Below are 21,092 nucleotides of genomic sequence, written 5' to 3' on the forward strand. Positions count from 1 at the left end.
TACATAGTGAGTAAAAGAGACTTCTTTTAAAAAACATTAAAAAATCTTACCGACCCCAACAGTAGTGTATAACTCACAAGTATTTCAAAGTTATTCAAAGTGCAAATAACTAGCAAACTGTTTGCAACCTAAGTAATTTGTCAAGATCTGCTAAGCGAAGCATGCTAATGTTTGTTTTGCCTCTGCAGATTGATGCAAGTGAGGGGATTGACATTGAAGTGGTGGCAGAGGGTAAAGGCATTGCTCTGTTTCAGGTATGTCTAAACTCGTAGTTAACATCTGCCAGTACATTGTGATCAAAACAGACGTCATGCACAGCAGATGCAGTATGTGCGAAACAGACCTCAATTACTGTATATATACATTTATAATGCCTTTTAATACGGAAACTTCTGTTAGCACACTAAAACCCTGGTTGAGAATTTGGTCTGGTACAAAAACAAATATTATAGCTACAAAACAGCAAAAGGTACAACAAGTGGACCGTCCTGACATTTTAGCAGGATCAAGCTATCACCTCATAACAGCAGGTTATGAAGGTTCAGCAGCTGTGCATAATAACTGAAATTCCCATAAAGATAAAAAGAGACGTAATGGCTTTCTCAGTCCAGTGTGTAATTATACCTATGACTGCTGGCCATGGAGCACGTAAAGGGGTCCAGGCGCTGACGCTGAGACACCAACAACATCTTGAGCTGCTTTGAGAAGCAGTGAAACAGTAAAACAGTGTCCAGAACTCTGTTCTGCAGAAGATTCACGAAAGCAGAATTGACCTGATGTTTGTTCATTTGTGTTTCAGACGTGAATGATTGAGGAGAGATGTGCTGTTACATTACGAAGCGATACAATGGGAAAACAACTCCCAAAGACTTTAAACATTCATTTTCTCTTACTGTTTCAGCTTACTGTGTTCTACAACGTGATGAACCTGAGAAGGTCTCTCAGACGGCGTGATATACACACAGATGAGGCCTTTTATTTGTATATAGACGTAATGGACAATGAGGAGTTTCGTGTAAACCTTCACATATGTTTCAGGTGAGCGGTTGGACTGAACACACACGCACGGCTCGCTTTTTGCCAAAATGATTTCATCAGCACCAAAAAAATGTGATTAAAAAGTCAACAAAACAATAGGGATTACTCAAATACTCATTGACTTTGGAAACATCACACGTTTATTGAATTTTTTTTCTTTTTAACAGTGCGTTCCTTTGAACTTAAACTCAGCTGAAAAATCGAATAAAAAATGGATAAAATATGTAACAAAATTTTATATATATGCACATGTGTTTGTGTACATTTAAATAATAATTATTGTTTAATCTCGATTGTTTTCAGAATTCCAGAATCGTAAATCATAAAATTAAAATTCAATTAATTGCCCAGCCCGACAAAACAATGTACAACAAGTATTTGCATTTGAACTTCAATTAAAAAGTGTAGTTGCATTACATAACAAAATATCAAAACATATATGTGTTAAAACTATAAAATATCAAAACATTCCCTTAGGGGACAATAAACTGAAACTGAACTGAACTGATATGGCATTTATTTATATAAAAAGTTGATTTATTTAAAAAGGGACACTGCACATTAATAAACATTGAAATACATATACAATTTTTACCTAATTTTATTAGGAAGAAAAGATAAAAACATGCAGCTCAATTAAAACACAAATAAGTAGCACATTTACCAATAAGATAATAAAAATATAATATTAGAGGAAAACAAAAGCAATTCATCAAAAAGAGCCATCAATAATCATAATATACAATGCCAGGTTTATTAGACAACTAGCAATATTGCATTATATATTCTATATCTAATGCAAATCATAAAATTCTAAAGTATTTATGTCCAAATACTTTTTTGGGGCTGCATGCTGTAGATATTTATGGAATCATTCAATCAAATTTGAGAAGAAATCTGTCTGAAAGCATAATTTTGTCCATTTCTTTAAGGCTGAGGGAAGGCCTGGGCCTGAGTCAGACGGGTATGGCCATACTGGACGTGGGTTTGCTCACGGGCTTCAGTTTGGCCCCAGAGGGTGTCCAGATAGATGATATAGTCAGAAGAATAGAGACGCCTTCAGGACGAGTTATACTTTACTTAGACACGGTGAGTTAGCAACTTAATTACTTAAGGCTGGCCCACATTAAAAGATTTTAAAAATCCTATCAGATTTTCTAATTGTGAGAGATAAAAAAAAATAGTTTTAACAGTTCCTATAGTGTTGGAGTGCCACGATCTGACCAATACACCACACACTAAAAGATTATATTCACAAACAACCAGCGTCCCGGACGCCTGTGAACACGGGAAATCTCACAATATCTCTCCTGGTCAAACGTGACTTTAGAGTAAACAAACATGGCGGACGACGGGCAAGAAGAAATGGCGATAATAGTGTTTGGATTGCTTTTTATAGAAAATTCACGCAAAAAAAACAAAACACAGTTTGGATGAAGTCGTGGAGACGGTGTGAACATGGACTTTACATTTTACAGCACGAGCTGGAGGGGAGTCTTCCGTCAACTCGCTTTCTGACTGGATATCTACAGAAAATCTACAGAGCGAAAAATATACAGAGGTCGTGCGCATTTTTCCTGGGGTTCTCCCATCACAACAGGATTTCTGATACTAAATAAATATTAAATTACCATTTTAATTTTATATTTAACATGTTGGATATTTACGATTTGAGATCAGTGCGGCCCTTCCGAGCAGATTCAGTCACTCTTAACACACCTCACATCAGAAAATCTGATAAAATAATATGTAAAACCATCAAGATTATCTGGACTTTAATTGGAAGGGGAGAATTGGACCCAAAAATCTTGTAGTGTGGGCCAGCCTGTACTTATATTCATACAATGTTTCATTATAAGGGTGCTAAGTCTGCAAGCAAAAATAACTTAGAAGCTTATTTTCCCTATGAAATGAATTAAGTTTATTTTTCTGACCGCATTGGCAGATTTAGTTTGCTTGTTTTAAGCAAAAACTCAATTTTGATAATTTTTTCAGTAAAGAAGACTTATTATCTCCTGTCATTTTGCTTCTCAAGTAATTGTATCTTGATTTAAGAATGTTTTGCGGTGTGTTTTTGTTCTTATGATGGTTTACTTGGTTATTTGTTTGTGTGCATTATGCATCGGATGGTTCGTGGCTTTATCATCTTTCCTCTAATCACAGGTGACCATATTCGAAAAGTGCATTGAAATATCCACCATAATGGATTTTAAAGTGGCCAATGTCCAAGATGCTGTGACGATGATCTACGACTACTATGAGCCGCGTAAGACTCTTTAAATAATTGCTCCAAACAATCTTATTCATGGTCCTTCAAATGATGTTCTGTTCCCAGTATGTGTTTCAAGTTCCTTGTTTCATTCTCTTATCCTCTGCAGAACGGAGGACAGTGCGGTCCTACACATCTGAGATTAGACAGCACATGTCTGTGTGTTCGCTGTGTGGGTCGGATTGTTCCCAGTGTGGGGCTCAAGACATCAGGGTGACTGATGGGACGCCCTCCATCAGCCAACATCCACTTCTGGCTCTAAGCTTGACCACAGCGCTCGTCATCCTCCTGTCCGTCTACAACTAATCAGTGTATTCCTTACATCGCAACCATTATAATCAATAACACTCTACTACAAGCAAAGTTTATGTGTAAATTATTTCAGACAGTTCTGTAAATGTGTGGGGTTTTTTTGTATGAAAATTTTACGGATTTAATTTAGTGCCACAATGAATGATTTTAAAAACAGTTTAGACAGAACTTGTTTCTTTAAATGACATTTCATTACTGACAACTTAATGAAAAATAAGTGATTAATTAATTAATTATGAGTGAATAAGGGATGCTTTTGTTTTTAGATTTTTCCATTTTTTGTTTTTAATTTTGAGCATAATTGAAATGGTAATTCAGGGTCAGGTGCAAAACTGATCAATGAACTTTTTAAATGTGAACACTGAGTCTTAAATTCATTGTCACCATTATAATAGTCCACAAATGTGCACCATGTTGTAAATTACCACAATTACAAATTTCCCAGTGTTAAATGTGTTCATGTCTTTTTTTTATCTTGTATGTTGAAACTTCTTTAACTCATAAGTTGGACATCTTTTTTTTTTAAAGTTTTGACTTCTACCAGACTAACGCAGCAGCATCACCTAAAAAACTAAATATCAGAGGCTAAATGGCTATTTCAGTCACATGTTTTACATAATTTTACCTGGTGTACTTTGTTTTTTCTTAACAATTATAAGTGATGGAAATGATTAATTTAGCTGCTCTGTGTACAATATGTTTGTTGTATCATAAGTGCAGCAATTCACCAACATGAAACAGCATACATTTTGCAAATGTTAAAGTGTGAATCCATCATGCAAGATTACACCGAGAACGATAAACACACTGATGGCTGATTTCTTAGTTTTGTGTTTTCAGTTATGTGGTTAGCATGCTAAGCTAGCCTTTTTTTATTGTGCGGCTTAACAAACCCATCAACACAACATTGTACACATACTGTATAGACACTATAAAATCAATATACACAATGTGACGTCATATCTTTGCTGAAATACTCAGCTTATTAGGTAATGTGCTGGTCTCCCAGCCTGACCATCAGACGAGACTCTTCTGAATCCACCCAATCAGACCAGTTAACCCAGTTGGGAGACTAGCTAACCACCTTAGATTTGTGTAAGCTGTCTTTCCCCCAGCATTGCCACAATATTAATGCAAAGGAATTACAATTTGCCTAACTGATTCTGGGCTTGTTTAGTGATGAATGTCTTTGGCCCAAGAGTTGAAAACGAGACAAATGTGCTCCATAGTCAGACCCAATCAAACACAACACCGCAATTCAAGATGGCAAAACCACAGACTTAGTTGATCTTATCACGAGAGCAGAAGCAATTGTAGGGACCCTGTATGAGTGTTTACGACAAAGTATCGCAATGAACCCAAGATGTGTTTGGATTCCCCTTGTGAAAAAGAAGTGTGCTTAATTGTATTGAAAGCGTACTTTTTGTGTGCTTAAACTAATAAAAGTATACTTTTTGAAAAGTGTACTTGCAGATAATATAATATAATTAAAATTAAAGACCACTTAAGTGTACTTAAAGGGAATACACTTTAATGACAATATTTATTAACTCACTTAAGTGCACTTTTTACAAATGCACTTTGTAATAATATCTAATTAAGTTTAACTTAAAGTAAGTACACTTTCATCACAATATTTATAAACACACTTAAGTGCACTTTTAAAAATGCACTTTGTAATAATATGTAATTAATTATAACTTAAAGTAAGTACACTTTCATGACAATATTTCTAAACACACTTAAGTGTACTTTTTAAAAATGCACTTTGTAATAATGTCTAATTAAGTTTTACTTAAAGAAAGTACACTTTCATGATCATATTTGTAAACACACTTAAGTGCACTTTTTACAAATGCACTTTGTAATAATATCTAATTAAGCTTAACTTAAAGTACACTTTCATCACAATATTTCTAAACACACTTAAGTGCATGTTTTAAAACAATCACTTTTTAATTGTGTCTACTTAAGTTTTACTTAAACATACATTTTAAATAATTATGATTTATAGTGTTTTAAATTTATTAAAGTTACAAGTTATTAAATGAAATTTATTTTGATGTATTGACTAATATACTAAATAAAATAATAATTTTAATGGAAAACATGGAAAGTAATTCACTTTAATTTCAACTCAAGTGTGTTGTCCAAAAATAATTTGTTCATGTATTTTAAATGTGTTTAGTCTATAATATATACTGTGTGCATTAATATTGAACAAAAATATTGACTTTTAGTTAGGTGAAAGAGTAAAGTTTTGTGAACTTACAAAGTCTAACAACACAATGAGTTAGAACAAATTCAACTTAAACAGAAAAAACTGAAATAAAAATATACTCGATACGAACATGGTGTTTAATGCGCATGCGCCAGAAATACTACGTCATGATGACGCAGTACTTCACTAGAGTTTGAAAAATGCGCTGTTATGTTTCTGTAATGGCGGTGCATGAGGAAACTGAAGCTTCCCAAACAAGAAGAGAACAAAAGAAGAGAACAAAAGGAGCGCCACGTTTGGCTGTTTGCAGATGAGATGTTATACTGCAAATAATCAGTCAAGTAAGTATATCTTGATGCTTTCTTTATTGAAATTTTTTCACCGCAGTTGATATTGCGATTAAAGTAACAACAGGTAACTTTTCAGCCTTCATAATATATTTCCAAGTCTCTTGTGATGGTACATCGACTTACAATAGGTTGAATGACACGTCTGCCATAGCCTGACGGGGTCTGTAGCGTTTTTAATCGTACTTTTAAACTTCGGGTTTCGGGTAGTAACCGGCGAACAAAGAGAACTACAAAATTCGACTGCTTTGCGGCATATACGTCACTTCCACCCCCACTTCCTTAAAATCGGACTTGCGAGCCAAATGTTATAGTCATGGCCGAAGCAGCACAGAAAAACAAGACAGCAAAGGTTTTATCGGAGCAAAGCAAAAAGAGAAAAAGAGAGTGATCGCGTTAAAGGCAGAACGAGGATCAACATTGCAGAGCTGCCAACTCTCACGCATTGGCCGTGAGACACCCGCATTTAATTGGTTTCACACGCTCACACGCCACACGCCACACCCCCGGTTTCTCACGCTAAATTGTCAACCCGGTCGGTCAGATGCCTGAAAGATGAGTTTATCTATAGATCTCTACCTGTTGAGCCACTCGTGATCGACAAGTTATACCGCAAATTAGTTCAAATCTCCCGGAATCTAGAGCGAGCTCGCACGCGAGAAAGAGACTGTGCTCCAACGCGCGCGGACGGCAGAGAGAGAAAGCGAGCGAGAGACCTTGCGTGTGCAGGGAGCATCGAACCCCCCATCGAAAAAAGAATGCCTCTCTCTAACCTCTCTAATTCGCTAGAGTAGTAGCGAATTATCAATCTGGTAGCTAGTAAACGATATTCTAGTTTTTGATGGTTAGCTATCGCTAGTATTCTCGTTCTGATTTGAACTTTGCAATCGATGAAATTCAAATAGCAAATGTTTGACCTAAAAAGTGTAGTCTACTCAACATGTACAAAGAAAGGAGGAAGATTATTAATAAAATCATTTTTTAGGATACCTAACATGTCTGTGATATTTGTTTATTTGTCTTGCCTCAAGCTATAATGCAAATCGATTTGTAAAATTTGCAGATTCATTTATGGTAGCTTGATATTATAATATTGACGATATATGGTTATTATCAACCACTCAAACATTGCATAGAAGTATCATATAGATTCAGTAAAACGGTAACCAATAGACTAGGCTACTATAATGACGCTGGCTTGTAAACGTGAGCATCGCGATCATTTGTCGTTATAAAAAAAAATAAAACGCATGAAATTATATTCATATGACATGCTGAAATATATGCCACTGTACCTGGGATGAAGACATTTCACACGCCATGCAAGCAGAACACCTGCATGTGACCTCCTCCTTCAGTGTTCAGGGCTATCATGGTTGTCAACAAATGCACGTGCATGTAGGATGACAGTTTACGACAGTAGTAGAGGACAATACTGTTTCCCAACTGTAGGGGGAGCCCGAGAGCAAAAAACGACCTGTTGTTACTTTAAGAGTGCTTTTTAATCGCAGATAGTAACGTTATACGCAATAGATTCGGGAGGTAAATTAATCATGTTTCCAATAATTTATCTATGATTGCATTCAAATAATGTCTTACATCGAAATGTGCTCGGGTGTGTGGGCGTGTTCGAGGAATTTGTCTACTGAAATGTGTTTTTTTTTAAATATATTTATTCATTTATTTATTTTTACTAAACCGACTTTTTAAATAATTTTAAACAAACTAAATGAGTATGACTTAAAGTTAAATTTGCATGCTGAATGCTGATCCAATATTGTAACTCTCGAAGACATTTATATATTAATCAATCTTAACCACATAATGTTACATACATATTTAATATATCACCCACCTCTAGAAATAAAGCTTGTAACGTTATGTATTTAATTTCGTTTTGCATTTGAAGAGTGAGTTGTTCAGTTACTATTTGTTTTGGAATATGTAATATTTTTGTGCTTATCTGGATTAAACATTCATTTTGCAGGATCAGTTCACATTTGTTATTGGAGATACAGGGCAAGCGGTGTGGAATCACAGACCTGTATTGATGAGGTGATGTTACAAGATTTATTATGAATTTTTGCCCAGCCAGCACACCTCTATCAAGCTAAAACACTGCTATCAAGTCCCTAACTATCCCTATAGCTTTTAATGCTTTGAATCTTTTCCATTTGCAAGTAATACATTCCCACCTGTGCATTTACATATGCCCCTATAATCATCATATATTTTACCTATAATCATCATATATTTTACAGGTAACAAACCAAATGAAGAAGGCTGCCGCATTACTGTGTCAACCGTGGTAAATACAGGAACATCCTTCATGAAGATACTAAGATGCAAGCTTAAAATTCAAGATTACCTTTCTCAATTTGCATGGGTCTTGGGTTTGCATGGGTCATTGTTTGTGTAATTGATAAAGTTATGTTTAATTCCTTTTAAAGTAGCAAAATAAATGTTCTCTATTTTTAATGACTTTAAGCCCAGTGTCAGTGAAGATGGTGTGGTCAGTGCAATCATGGTGTTTGTGGGAAATAGAGGAACCTTGCCCAGCTTTCTACTTCGGTGTGACCCTGATGAGGTAATTCATCACATCAACAGTTAGCAGTCAAAAGTTTACGTACACCTTGCAGAATAAACTGCTTCATCAGGGTAGTACTAAATAAAAAGACAACATATACATTTTTGTGTTCCCTCTTATTGCTAAAATAAAGACTAAAATACTGCAAGGTGTATATCAACTTTAACGGGAAAATATCTATCACTTTCATTCATTTGAGCCAAATATAATAATGGACTGTATATGTTTTATAAACAATTGTTTTCCTTCACTTTTTTTTCCCTCAAGGTATTTTTTCTGACTTTCCTGCCTCTTCGGAACAAATCCATTCACATTTACTTTGGAGAGCACCGGGACATTGACATAAACAGCACTTTCCAACTACTTCAAAAGATTTGGTGACAAATGATTTTGGTTTTCTTGTTTTTGTGCCTTTAGATTTCTTCAGTTTTAGTTTTTTGTTTTTAGACAAACTTGAAAAGGTTTAAGAGCTAAAATTAACAAGGTTCGGTAACACTTTAATTAGGTCTCATTTGTTAATATTAGTTTATGTATTAGCCAACATGATCTAAAAATGTGCATGTTTTTACAGTATTTATGAATCTTTGTTAATATTAGTTAATTAAAATATAGTTTGTTAAAGTTAGTTAATACAATTTATAGTCATTGTTCATGCGAGTTCACAGTGCATTATAATTTTAATACACAACTTTTGAATATAATAATGCATTATTAAATGTTTAAATTAACATTAACTAAGACTAATAAATGCTTGAAGTATTATTCATTTTTAGTTCATGTTAACTGAAGGAGTTAACTAATAATACCTTTTTGTAAAGCATTACCCGTTTGAATCTTAGTGTTCACATTTTGCAGTATAACGTCACATCACATTTTGTTTGTATTAATTCATGGGTTGTGTGTTTGATGTACTGTGTGTTTGCTTCTAAAATTATGTTTGTACTGGTAATCCCTAGGTTATGGGGACCAAATTACCCCAAAAGTATAGTCATACCAGTAAATTACATGGAAAGAATCTTATAAATCATACAGAATGATGTTTTCTGAAAATGTAAAAACACAAAAATGTTTTCTGTGATGATAGGTTTAGGTACCTTTGTATGAGGGAGAAAATGATTGTGCATATAAGCATCATTGCCCTCCAGACTCTTTCTAAATTAGAGTTAAAGGGATAGTTCACTTTAAAATGATAATTCTGTCATCATATACTCACCCTCAACTTACACTTAAGTGATCTTATGAATCACTGACAACTCTTAAATAACTGGTTTGTAAATAATGCTATACTTAATTTAGAAATTATTAATTGATCATTAACAAAGTATGAAAATATAATTATTAAACACATTATAGATATGCTTATAAATCAAGAAAAAGCATTTATAGCTGTATTTATAAACTTCTTATTAATGTCTATTAATGCTTTATAAATGATGAATTAACTGTTAACTCATGCTTAACTAATGATTAATAGTGTGCAGTTATTATAAAGTGTTACCTTTCTTTCTTCTGCTGAACACAAAGGAAGATATTTTGAAGAATGTCAGTAACCAAACAGTTAACTGGTCCCATTGACTTCAATAGTAGGAAACATAATACCATGGAAGTCAATGGGACCAGTTAACTATTTGGTTACTGACATTTTTCAAAATATCTTCGTTGTGTTCAGCAGAAGAAAAATTCATACAGGTTTGAAACAACTTGAGGGTGAGTATATAATGACAGAATGTCTCAAAGTGAACTATCCCTTTAAAGTGTTGTAACTGTTTATGTATTGTGTTTCTTGGGTTTTTTCTTGTGCACCAACAGAAAGGTTTTTATGTATTTATTTTAGAGATTGTTTTGTCAGTAAATGTAGAGGGTTTTAAATTGAATTTATGTTGATTGTAGCTAGGTTAAGACTTTTTTTTGTCCAAATTTGAAAATATTTGCAACTTTTTTTATTACAAATGTATTTAATTATATAATAGTGTACATGTATATTACATTAAAGTATATTTTAGTTCACATTAATTGCTTGTCAGTATATTTGGAAGTACACTTTTACCATATTTCAAAGTTCATATACAAATGTATTAAAATCCCACTTAATTTGTTCCAAAAAATCACTCTTAATATCAACTAATAGCATTTAATTTGAGCTTAATCTGTGATACATTTGAAATCAATTACATATAATATGCAATAAGTTTGTCGAAAACATTACACTTAATTCACATTTAAGTGTATTGTTAACTGACATTAAAGTACATTTTAGTTTACATTAATTGCTTGTCAGTGCATTGTGTAGTGCACTTTAAATACATTTTAAATAGACTAGAAGCAATTATGAAAGTAAATATAAAGTTGTATTAAAGTCCCACTTAAGTGGTACCAAAAAATCACTCTTAATGACAACTTATTGCATTTTATTTGAACTTAATATGTGATATATTTGAAATCAATTACACTTAATGTGCATTCAATGCGGCGAAAACATTGCATTTAATTCACACTTAAGTGTATTGTTAACTGACATTATAGTATATTTTAAATCACATTAATTGCGTGTCATTATATTGTGTAGTGCACTTTAAATATATTTTAAATACACTCGAAGCAATTATGAAAGTAAATATAAAGTTGTATTAAAGTACCAATTAAGTTGTACCAAAAAATCACTCTTAATGACAACTTATTGCATTTTATTTGAACTTAATATATGATATATTTTAAATTAATTATACTTAATGTGCATTCAGTGTGGCCAAAAAATTGCATTTAATTCACACTTAAGTGTATACCTTTAAAGTATATTATTTGTGTAATAAGTACACTTTATAAAAGTACACTAAAGTGCACTTTTTTTTCACAAGGGTCATTAGAGATCCATGAGTCTGTTTTTACTGAGCACGAGAGGTTTAATCTCTTCGTTTCTCCATTTTCAAACGATTGAGCCGTACGGGACGTTTTTCCAGGCACCTCATTAGTGTGGCCCACATGGAGAGCTTTATCTAACAGGAAACGCATCATAACGCGGTTCCATCCTGACCCGCAGGCCTGCGTTTCCTTTTGAAGTCCAAATCCTCCACCTTCACACTGACAGTGTGATTTACGCATGCAAACAACGGATTACTGATTCAGTGTAAACACATGCATGCTGTGGTGTAAGAGGAACTTATCTCTGTGTCACGATTTTCTATATTTAAGCCCAGTCTGTGTTTCAAAATGTATATCAGTCGGTTTGATCTACTTGACATTATGTGTGAGCAGTTATATACTGACAAATAGTTTCTGTAATACTGTAATGATAATTTTTGTAGTTGTCAAATAAATAAATGCACAAAATTAAACTTACTAAAACAGATGCTATTTAAATAACATTTTTTTATTTAATTTATTAACGTCACTTTATCTGATATAACTGCAACGTTCAGTTCAGTTTGGTTTCTGTTTTGTTTTCATGGACTTTTAAGCCCCATTTACACCTGGTATTAAAATGCGATCTGTATCCAGATAAGTTATCCGGATAATAAGTGTTCTGATCTTACCTTTGCATTTACACCTTGTATTTTTAAGTCGTTCTCGTTATCCACATTGAGTTCGGATCTCTGTCCTCCCTGGCTGCGTTTACACTTGCCATTAACATGCGATCACCGTGATCCGATGAAGCAGATCGGATCATTAGCCAATCAGGACATGGTGCGTTTATATTTGTTCACATTAAGCAGCCTCTGTATCTGGATAACCGGATTTCTCGGATTTCTGTTTCTGCATAATATTTAAATCAGGTCTGTGGCACAACACCAGATTGAGAGTAAAGATGATACAAATTAAACAACATCCCAATTGCTTTCACTCACTCACTTTACTTTCATATGCAATCTAATTAGATCAAATTATATTTTTTGAAAGAAGGAATACTTCCAGAGTTGATCTTATAAAAATAACTGGGTTGATCATGTTAAACAAGTCACATCATCGATCATCTGGGTTTAAGGTTGCGTGCAATGACTATATTGACAGAAATGGGAGATTGATAAACATGCTAAAACAATAAAAACCTTCAACATTTAAAACATTAAAAAATTCCGATTCCGATTATTCCTCTGGCAAGTGCAGCTCTTCATTAAGATCTCATGACTGACTGTGAGTGTACAGGGCAGGCGATCGCCTCGTTCAGATAATGTTGCACAATTAAAATAAAAAATGACACACATAAATAAAATGTTTTAAAGATTGACATTTATTGTTCAAATAAGTTTCATTTCGTGTCTAAACTGCGTCTGGCCATTACTTTCTGACAGTCACGCGGGGAGACTGGGCGGGGATTTAAATTACGTTCACCTGTGAATGCAGACACGATGGCTGGATTGCGTTTACATTACACTGAGATCCGATCACAATGCATCCTCGACTACCTCCGAACCGGGACACGCTGATCGGATAACATTCCGATCAGAAGTGCGTTTACACTTGTCTTTTCAATGTGTATGTGGACAACATCCAGATACAGGTCGCATGTTAATGCCAAGTGTAAACGCAGCCAGAGTGACACCTGCGCGTGAGCACTGAGGTGGCGGGAAATCAGCTGTAGTTTGTCAACATGGCAGGTGTAGGATCGTTAGAGATGCTATTACTGTACCGCCTGTTTCTACTTTTTCTCTGTCGCGGTAGGGGTCATTTTCAACGTTTTTCTATTAGGAGCAAACAGAAAAGACGACAGGCCCTGTTTGCAGCTGTTGTTTTTGCGGCTACTGTGAATGCTGCGACAGTGAACCCGTCTCTGTAGATGTTTAGCTTAACGTTACTTCTGAAGGGTGTGGTTTTCGCGGGCAGAGGATGACGTTTGGCAGGTACGAATGCCATCACGTCGTACGGATTGCGTTTACACCTAGTAAAGATCCGAACACAATGCGAGCCAGACTACCTCCAGATGTGGTCAGGCAGATCCCATCACAACGTATTTACACCTTGCATTAACATGCGTTTTTTATTATCCGGATAACTTATCTGGATACAGATCGCATTTTAATACCAGGTGTAAATGGGGGTCTTAACTTTGTTTCCTGTTTTTCTTTTTTGTGTCCATGGAATGGAATGGTTTAGAATGGTTTAATTGGTTGGCATAGCGACTCATTGTTTGATTGATTTGATTCACCTGATTCACCTCATTTAGCCCTTTAGTTAGTTCTCTGCCTCGTTCTCGTCTGTTTAAGCCTAGTTCACACTACAGGATTATAAGCCCGATTTAAGCCCGATTTGCAAATCGTTGAGCTCGCCGACAGGTCAGGGTGTTATCGCGTGCAAATCGCAGGGGATTAGCGGACGATGGACGCTCGCCAATCTGTTAGTATGAAAGAGCCAACAACGCATCAAAGACGCTCGCTGACGCCTCGCAGACGCGTCGCCGAGCCCAGAAAAATATCTAGCATGCTAGATATCCAGAGCTGTCGCCCGACTCAACCTCAGTGATGTCATGAGCTACAGCCAATCAGAGCAAGGCATGGGTTGCTCCAATCAGAGCAAGGCATGGGTCTTCGTCTTCTTCGCTGGGTATTAGCGCGCGTGCTGTTTCGCGTCATTTCCGGCTCGTTTTATCGCGTGATTTTTTGTGACAAAACGTGGTTTGTAGACAAGATAGAATTGTTGGGTGACAGAGTTGTTGTCATCTCGTGTAGTGCGTTACCTCCTGTTGCGGATCAATCACGTTGTGTCGTGTGGTGTGAACTAGCTCAACAACTTGAACACTCCTGATTTCACAGAGAGCAAGTCATGTGTGAACCGCACAGTTCAGCCCGACGTTTTAAAATCATGTAGTGTGAACTAGGCTTTAGTTGTCTGTTATTCTCCTGCTGGTTTTGATGTGCTCCGGCTTTTTTTTTTTTTGCCAAGTATTATTAATGAACATGACTGCTGTGTTTACTGTAGATCCTGCCACACGACTGACCAAAGTGCTATACAGAGGTTCAAAAGGAAGAAACAGGGTAAACAAACAGCACAGCTAAAACACAGTTAAAACAGTTAATTAACAATTACAATAATAAAATAAAAATAAATAAAAAATGTATTATAAGCCATGGAAAACAAGTGCGTTTTTAGTAGAGACTTAGAAGTGGTCAAAGAAGGGGCTATCTTAATTTCTAAAGGCAGATTGTTCCACAACCGTGGCCCAACCATAGAAAACGCTTGATCCCCTCTACGTTTGAGTCTGGACTGTGGGATTAATAGAAGGTTCTGGTCACTGGATCTCAAACTTCTAGAAGGATTATATGGTTGCAGCAATTCAGATAAATAGATGCGGGCTAGATCACGTAGAAGATTTATAAACAAAATAAAAGGATTTTAAAATCAATTCTGAATTTAATAGGCAGCCAATGAAGGGTCCTCAGAATTGGGGTGATATGGGCGCTTTTACGTCTATTAAGAAGGAATCTTGCAGCAGCATTTTGAACTAGTTGAAGACGAGCAATTTGAGACTTTGACTTCCCGCAGTAAAGTGAATTGCAGTAGTCTAAACGTGAGGTAATAAAAGCATGAACAGCCATCTCTAGAGTTTTATGTTTTAGGAAAGGTTTGACTTTAGACAACAGAAGAAGTTGATAAAAACTAGAGCCTATTACATAGGAAATGTGTTTGTCAAGGTTTAAAGAGTCATCTAGCAGAACGCGCAGATTCCGCACACGTGAAGATCTAAACGAATAGAGATCGTTCCTTCGAGGACCACCTTAGCCGTGAGTTTTTAGATCTGGCTCAACTGCCTATGCACATTTTATTATGTCAGATTCAACACCTTGACTAAGGCCAAGCTGTCTGGGGTTGGTCCTCGAGAGAGTTTTGCAGAATATGTAGAGTAGGTGTTGGTGCAATGTGGTTCCCCTCTCACCATCTGCATCGCAGAGGAAGACAATGCCAGTTCTGCAACAGACCCAGAGACCAGCCAGTCTTCAGCCACGTCCCCTACGGACCTTGAGACAGAGCCCACCACAGATTTAGAGCCTGAGCCTGCCATGAAACCAGTGCCAGAGCCAACGCCCAAGGTCATTTTCATTCCGGAGCCTGAACCAATAACAGAGTCTGACCAGGTGCGTGAGCCGGCACCCAAGTGTCTATCATTGAAGGCATTTTAGTGGAGTATGACGGCATGAAATGGAGCCTCACAAATACTCCCGCCGCTGAGGATGTGTTGTGCCCGGTCCCCATAAAATGGTATGATAAAGTGGATTACGTCATATCTCAAGGTCTCCAGTCTCAAGTCTCCTTCATTGCCTCTGGTCCTGCCCAGCCTCCCACTCCCTCCTCTTTTGACAACGCCATTCAGTTCCTCGCCCCACCTCCTTTGGTGGCTCCGGCCAGCTCCTAGGATCAGCCTTGGGCTTTCCAGGCTCCAGCTCCACCTTGGTGTGTTGATCCCATGGCTCCACCTCGGCCCGTTGACCAGTCGGCTCCTCGCTCCCTCTGCTCCACCTGGGACCGTCATCTGCCTCAGTCCTCCAGCACCTCGGCTCCACCGCGGCCGCTCGTCACCATGGCTCTGCCTTGGCCTCCTGGTCCTTCGATGTCACCCGGAGTTTTGTCAGGGTCTCATTTTTCCTGACCACATCTCTGTTGGTCGGGTTTCTGGCTCCTCCCTTCATCAGTTTCGCCGGGGGCCTTCATCCTGGTGGCCCTTTGCTGGGTCGCTCTCTGGCTCCTCCCTCCGTTGGCTCCACTTTGGTGTCTCCCTCTGCCGGCTCCTCCAGGGTCGGTTCTGTCTCTGGTTCCTTGTCCACCTCCATAGCCCCGTCTATCCTCTGACAGACATTTACGGAGCGAGAACACGTCTTTTGCGTGGGGGGAGTTATGTAACAAAAATAAGCTTGATGTTCTTTACCCAAAATAGAAACACTTTTATTTGCTGTAAAATATAACCGTAATGTTCAGTTCATTTTGGATTCTGTTTCGATTTCATGGACTTTTAGTTGGTAACTTCCTGTGTTTCCTTTTTGTTTCATTGGTTTGCGACTCGTTGTTTGATTTGATTCACCTGTTCTTTGTTTATCCCTTTAGTTACTCTGTGTATTTATAGCCCTTAGTTTGAGTCATTCTTTGTCCATTCTCATGTTTATTTGGCTGTTATTCTCCTACGTCTATAATCTAGTCTTGTTCCTTACAGTTTTTCTGAGACTCATGTTTACTGTTTGCTTACACATAGTAATCTCTGCACATTAAACCTTATCTCTGCACACTTTACCTTTAAATTAAGTGATGTTACTGCATGTGTAAACAAATACAACCTGAGAAAACATAAAAGAATTCTTACTGACCCGAAAACTTTGAACTTTGAATAATTACGATTCAATGTTTTTGAATTAAGTCTAAGTAAAGTTGTGAAATATTATTACAATTTAAGATGTGTTTTCTATTCGAATATATTGTAAAATGTCATTTATTCCTGTGATCAAAGCTGAATTTCTGCATCATTACTCCAGTCTTGTGTCACATGATCCTTCAGAAATCATTTTAATATGCTGATTTAATGCTTAAGAAACATTTCCTATTATCAATGTTGAAAACAGTTGTGCTGCTTCATATTTTTGTTTAATCTGCAACTGCAATACACTAGCATTCAAATACATTTTATTAAACAGTGAAAAATCTAATAAAATATCTATCTATCTATCTATCTATCTATCTATCTATCTATCTATCTATCTATCTATCTATCTATCTATCTATCTATCTATCTATCTATCTATCTATCATTTTGTCCAATCTATCTATACACTCACCGGCCACTTTATTAGGTACCCCATGCTAGTAACGGGTTGGACCCCCTTTTGCCTTCAGAACTGCCTCAATTCTTCGTGGCATAGATTCAACAAGGTGCTGGAAGCATTCCTCAGGGAGTTTGGTCCATATTGACATGATGGCATCACACAGTTGCCGCAGATTTGTCGGCTGCACATCCATGATGCGAATCTCCCGTTCCACCACATCCCAAAGATGCTCTATTGGGTTGAGATCTGGTGACTGTGGAGGCCATTTTAGTACAGTGAACTCATTGTCATGTTCAAGAAACCAATTTGAAATGATTAGAGCTTTGTGACATGGTGGAAGTAGCCATCAGAGGATGGGTACATGGTGGCCATAAAGGGATGGACATGGTTAGAAACAATGCTCAGGTAGGCCGTGGCATTTAAACGATGCCCAATTGGCACTAAGGGGCCTAAAGTGTGCCAGGAAAACATCCCCCACACCATTACACCACCACCACCAGCCTGCACAGTGGTAACAAGGCATGATGGTTCCATGTTCTCATTCTGTTTACGCCAAATTCTGACTCTAACATCTGAATGTCTCAACAGAAATCGAGACTCATCAGACCAGGCAACATTTTTCCAGTCTTCAACTGTTCAATTTTGGTGAGCTCTTGCAAATTGTAGCCTCTTTTTCCTATTTGTAGTGGAGATGAGTGGTACCCGGTGGAGTCTTCTGCTGTTGTAGCCCATCCGCCTCAAGGTTGTGCGTGTTGTGGCTTCACAAATGCTTTGCTGCATACCTCGGTTGTAACGAGTGGTTATTTCAGTCACTGTTGCCCTTCTATCAGCTCGAACCAGTCTGGCCATTCTCCTCTGACCTCTGGCATCAACAAGGCATTTCCGCCCACAGAACTGCCGCTCACTGGATGTTTTTTCTTTTTCGGACCATTCTCTGTAAACCCTAGAGATGGTTGTGCGTGAAAATCCCAGTAGATTAGCAGTTTCTGAAATACTCAGACCAGCCTTTCTGTCACCAACAATCATGCCACGTTCAAAGTCACTCAAATCACCTTTCTTCCCCATACTGATGCTCGGTTTGAACTGCAGGAGATTGTCTTGACCATGTCTACATGCCTAAATGCACTGAGTTGCCGCCATGTGATTGGCTGCTTAGAAATTAAGTGTTAACGAGCAGTTGGACAGGTGTACCTAATAAAGTGGCCAGTGAGTGTATATCTATCTATCATTTTGTCCTATCTATCTATCTATCTATCTATCTATCTATCTATCTATCTATCTATCTATCTATCTATCTATCTATCTATCATTTTGTCCTATCTATCATTTTGTCCTATCTATCTATCTATCTATCTATCTATCTATCTATCTATCTATCTATCTATCTATCTATCTATCTATCTATCTATCTATCTATCTATCTATCTATCTATCTATCTATCTATCTATCTATCTATCATTTTGTCTTATATAGCCTAATGAATAATTCAGGAAGTATTGTTAAGGATTTCCACTCATTTCCCATAATCGAATCCAGCATTGCTACTCCCTCATTCCCACTGTGTTTTCCAAATGAATAAACGTCAAATGATTTCACATTACATCAAGTTTTACTTTAGCTCATTGTAACTCTAAACGGAAGTGTATTAATCCACAGGGGCAGCGGCGTGGGGGTGATGAAAGAGGAGCGTTCAACACTTCCTCACCAGCGGCTCAGAGGAAATGATTCAACAACGGCCTGTATATCCACTTAATTCTGACATTATAGATGCGAACAGAGTCAGCCTAAGTGGATTTAGGTTCCCACTAGGTGGCAGACATGGCTAAGCAATGCTAGACATGGTTAGCTTGGAGCGTCTGGAATTGAACAAGCCTCATTTGAATAAGCTTAAAAGGTTTGTTCACCCCAAAATGAAAAATGTTGACATTACTTACTCACTCTCATGTTGTTCCAAAGCTGTATGCGTTTCTTTCTTCTGTTGAACACACAATAGATACTTTAAAGAAGGTGACCAGACGTCCCAGTTTTCCGGGGACTGTCCCGGTTTTTGGTGTTCTGTCTCCTGAAATGTCCAAGTTTTACCGCTCGTTCAAAACAACCCGCAAATACATTGCAAAAAAGCCCATACTACTGGCTGGTTATGGCAAGTACACCTGGTGCTTCTCGGCTATGGAGTAGTATGAAGCTGCAGACTCGGAGACCTGCATCTACAGTCCCCCTGCACCCAGAGTCAGGCCCGTCGGAACCATAGACAGTAAAAGAAATGGACACAGCGACCCCATAGACTTCAACGGAGAAAAGTAAAGTCAAATAGAAGCACTCACTTCCTGATTGCCAAGCGCACTGCGCATGCTCAAACTGAGCTTGAAGACGTAGATGTGACGTGAGCAACCTGACTGACAGTTGTACGTCTTCTAGTAGCGGTGCCAAGAGGAATCTGAATCATTCCCTTCTGAATCTTGCAGAGCCGGAGATCGTGAGTATTAGCTGTTCATGAGCTCGCAGCAGGAGCAACTTTATGACTCTCTATGAGCTTCTCCCTTGACTTTATGCCTCCACGTCCCCCCGATTGCGCGTGAGCTTCTACATCTGTGTTTACGGTCATTTCTCTTCTATGCGACAGAGAGTCGCATGTTATGACGCAATCGTTAGCCTATTTTTACAAAAACTGCTTCTACGGGGCGACAACGTAAGATACAAGGTAATGGAGCATTTTATACATTGTCGTGTTTCTTTAGAAATAAATAATGGACAAATGGAGTCTTTAAACGTCTCAAATGTAAAGTTATTCGCTGTCAAAGTGACGCAAAAATGAATGGGAGTCAATGGAATGCTAACAGCAGGTGAAGGCTTGTTAGCCAATGGCGGCGCCCGGGGAGACTTCAGTTTCCGGCTGATGGATTACCCCCTTGGAACAGGACAGGCAAACCAAGCAATTGCTTGGGGCCCCGAGCTGGACTGGGGCCCCAAGACAACGACTGTTTAAGAATAAAATGCAACGACAAACTGTGAGCGCCCCTTTGATAGTCAATGCAGTAAAGTGCAATGACACAGTTATCGGAATCCCCCTCAAGGGGGCCCTCTCAGTAGTCGCTGACAGCAGCCAGCCAACCACGCGATCTCTGCTACCGGCAAAATACAAACCTCCTCGGGAGTTATCATGAAGCGGAATTATGCTTCAGGAAGCCAGAAAAGAAAGGAAGAGAAGGTTAAGAAAAATACCAGATAGTGGTAAAGTAATAAATTACACTGCATAAAAATAGCTCTACTTGTCTTGTACAAATGGTGTAATTTTGCAGCAGGTAACTAAAACCAGACCATTCTCAGTTGTAACTGATTTAGGGTCTGGCAAAGCTTCATAGACAAATCATTTCCAAAGGGGCGTCACCAACGGACGTAGCTCAAATGCATCTGGGCGCAATAGGCTTTATGCCCAGCTGCACTACTTCCTGAACTTCAGCCAGCTCCTTGTTTCCTGTCTGACATTATTGGACAAACTGATTAACCCAGGTGTGTCTGGTATTTGTTACTGGTCAGTGGTCAGGCACACCTGGATTAATCAGTTTGTCCAATAATGTC

The 21,092-nt window shown here is 37.6% G+C and overlaps 1 protein-coding gene and 1 long non-coding RNA gene across 3 annotated transcripts in view; both read left to right on the top strand.

Moving 5' to 3' along the window:
- The window catches only part of cd109 (CD109 molecule), a 32,506-nt gene extending 28,435 nt beyond the window's left edge, over positions 1-4,071 (top strand). For both annotated transcript variants that reach the window (XM_056243378.1, XM_056243379.1), the window contains exons 29-33: positions 189-254; positions 902-1,038; positions 1,971-2,127; positions 3,202-3,304; positions 3,417-4,071. In XM_056243378.1, the coding sequence (XP_056099353.1) occupies positions 189-254; positions 902-1,038; positions 1,971-2,127; positions 3,202-3,304; positions 3,417-3,613 (660 nt within the window). In that variant the 3' untranslated portion in view covers positions 3,614-4,071. The remainder of the gene's footprint in view (positions 1-188; positions 255-901; positions 1,039-1,970; positions 2,128-3,201; positions 3,305-3,416) is intronic.
- An 8,164-nt stretch (positions 4,072-12,235) lies between these two features.
- LOC130077937 (uncharacterized) lies at positions 12,236-13,701 on the top strand. Its single transcript, XR_008805854.1, has 3 exons — positions 12,236-12,381; positions 13,323-13,346; positions 13,610-13,701. It is a non-coding gene; the product is annotated as an uncharacterized LOC130077937 (long non-coding RNA).
- Positions 13,702-21,092: the final 7,391 nt, after the last annotated feature.

Source organism: Rhinichthys klamathensis, unplaced genomic scaffold, assembly GCF_029890125.1.
Source record: "Rhinichthys klamathensis goyatoka isolate OS25496 unplaced genomic scaffold, OSU_Roscu_1.1 h1tg000787l_1, whole genome shotgun sequence".
In the NCBI taxonomy this organism is placed as follows: Eukaryota; Metazoa; Chordata; class Actinopteri; order Cypriniformes; family Leuciscidae; genus Rhinichthys; species Rhinichthys klamathensis.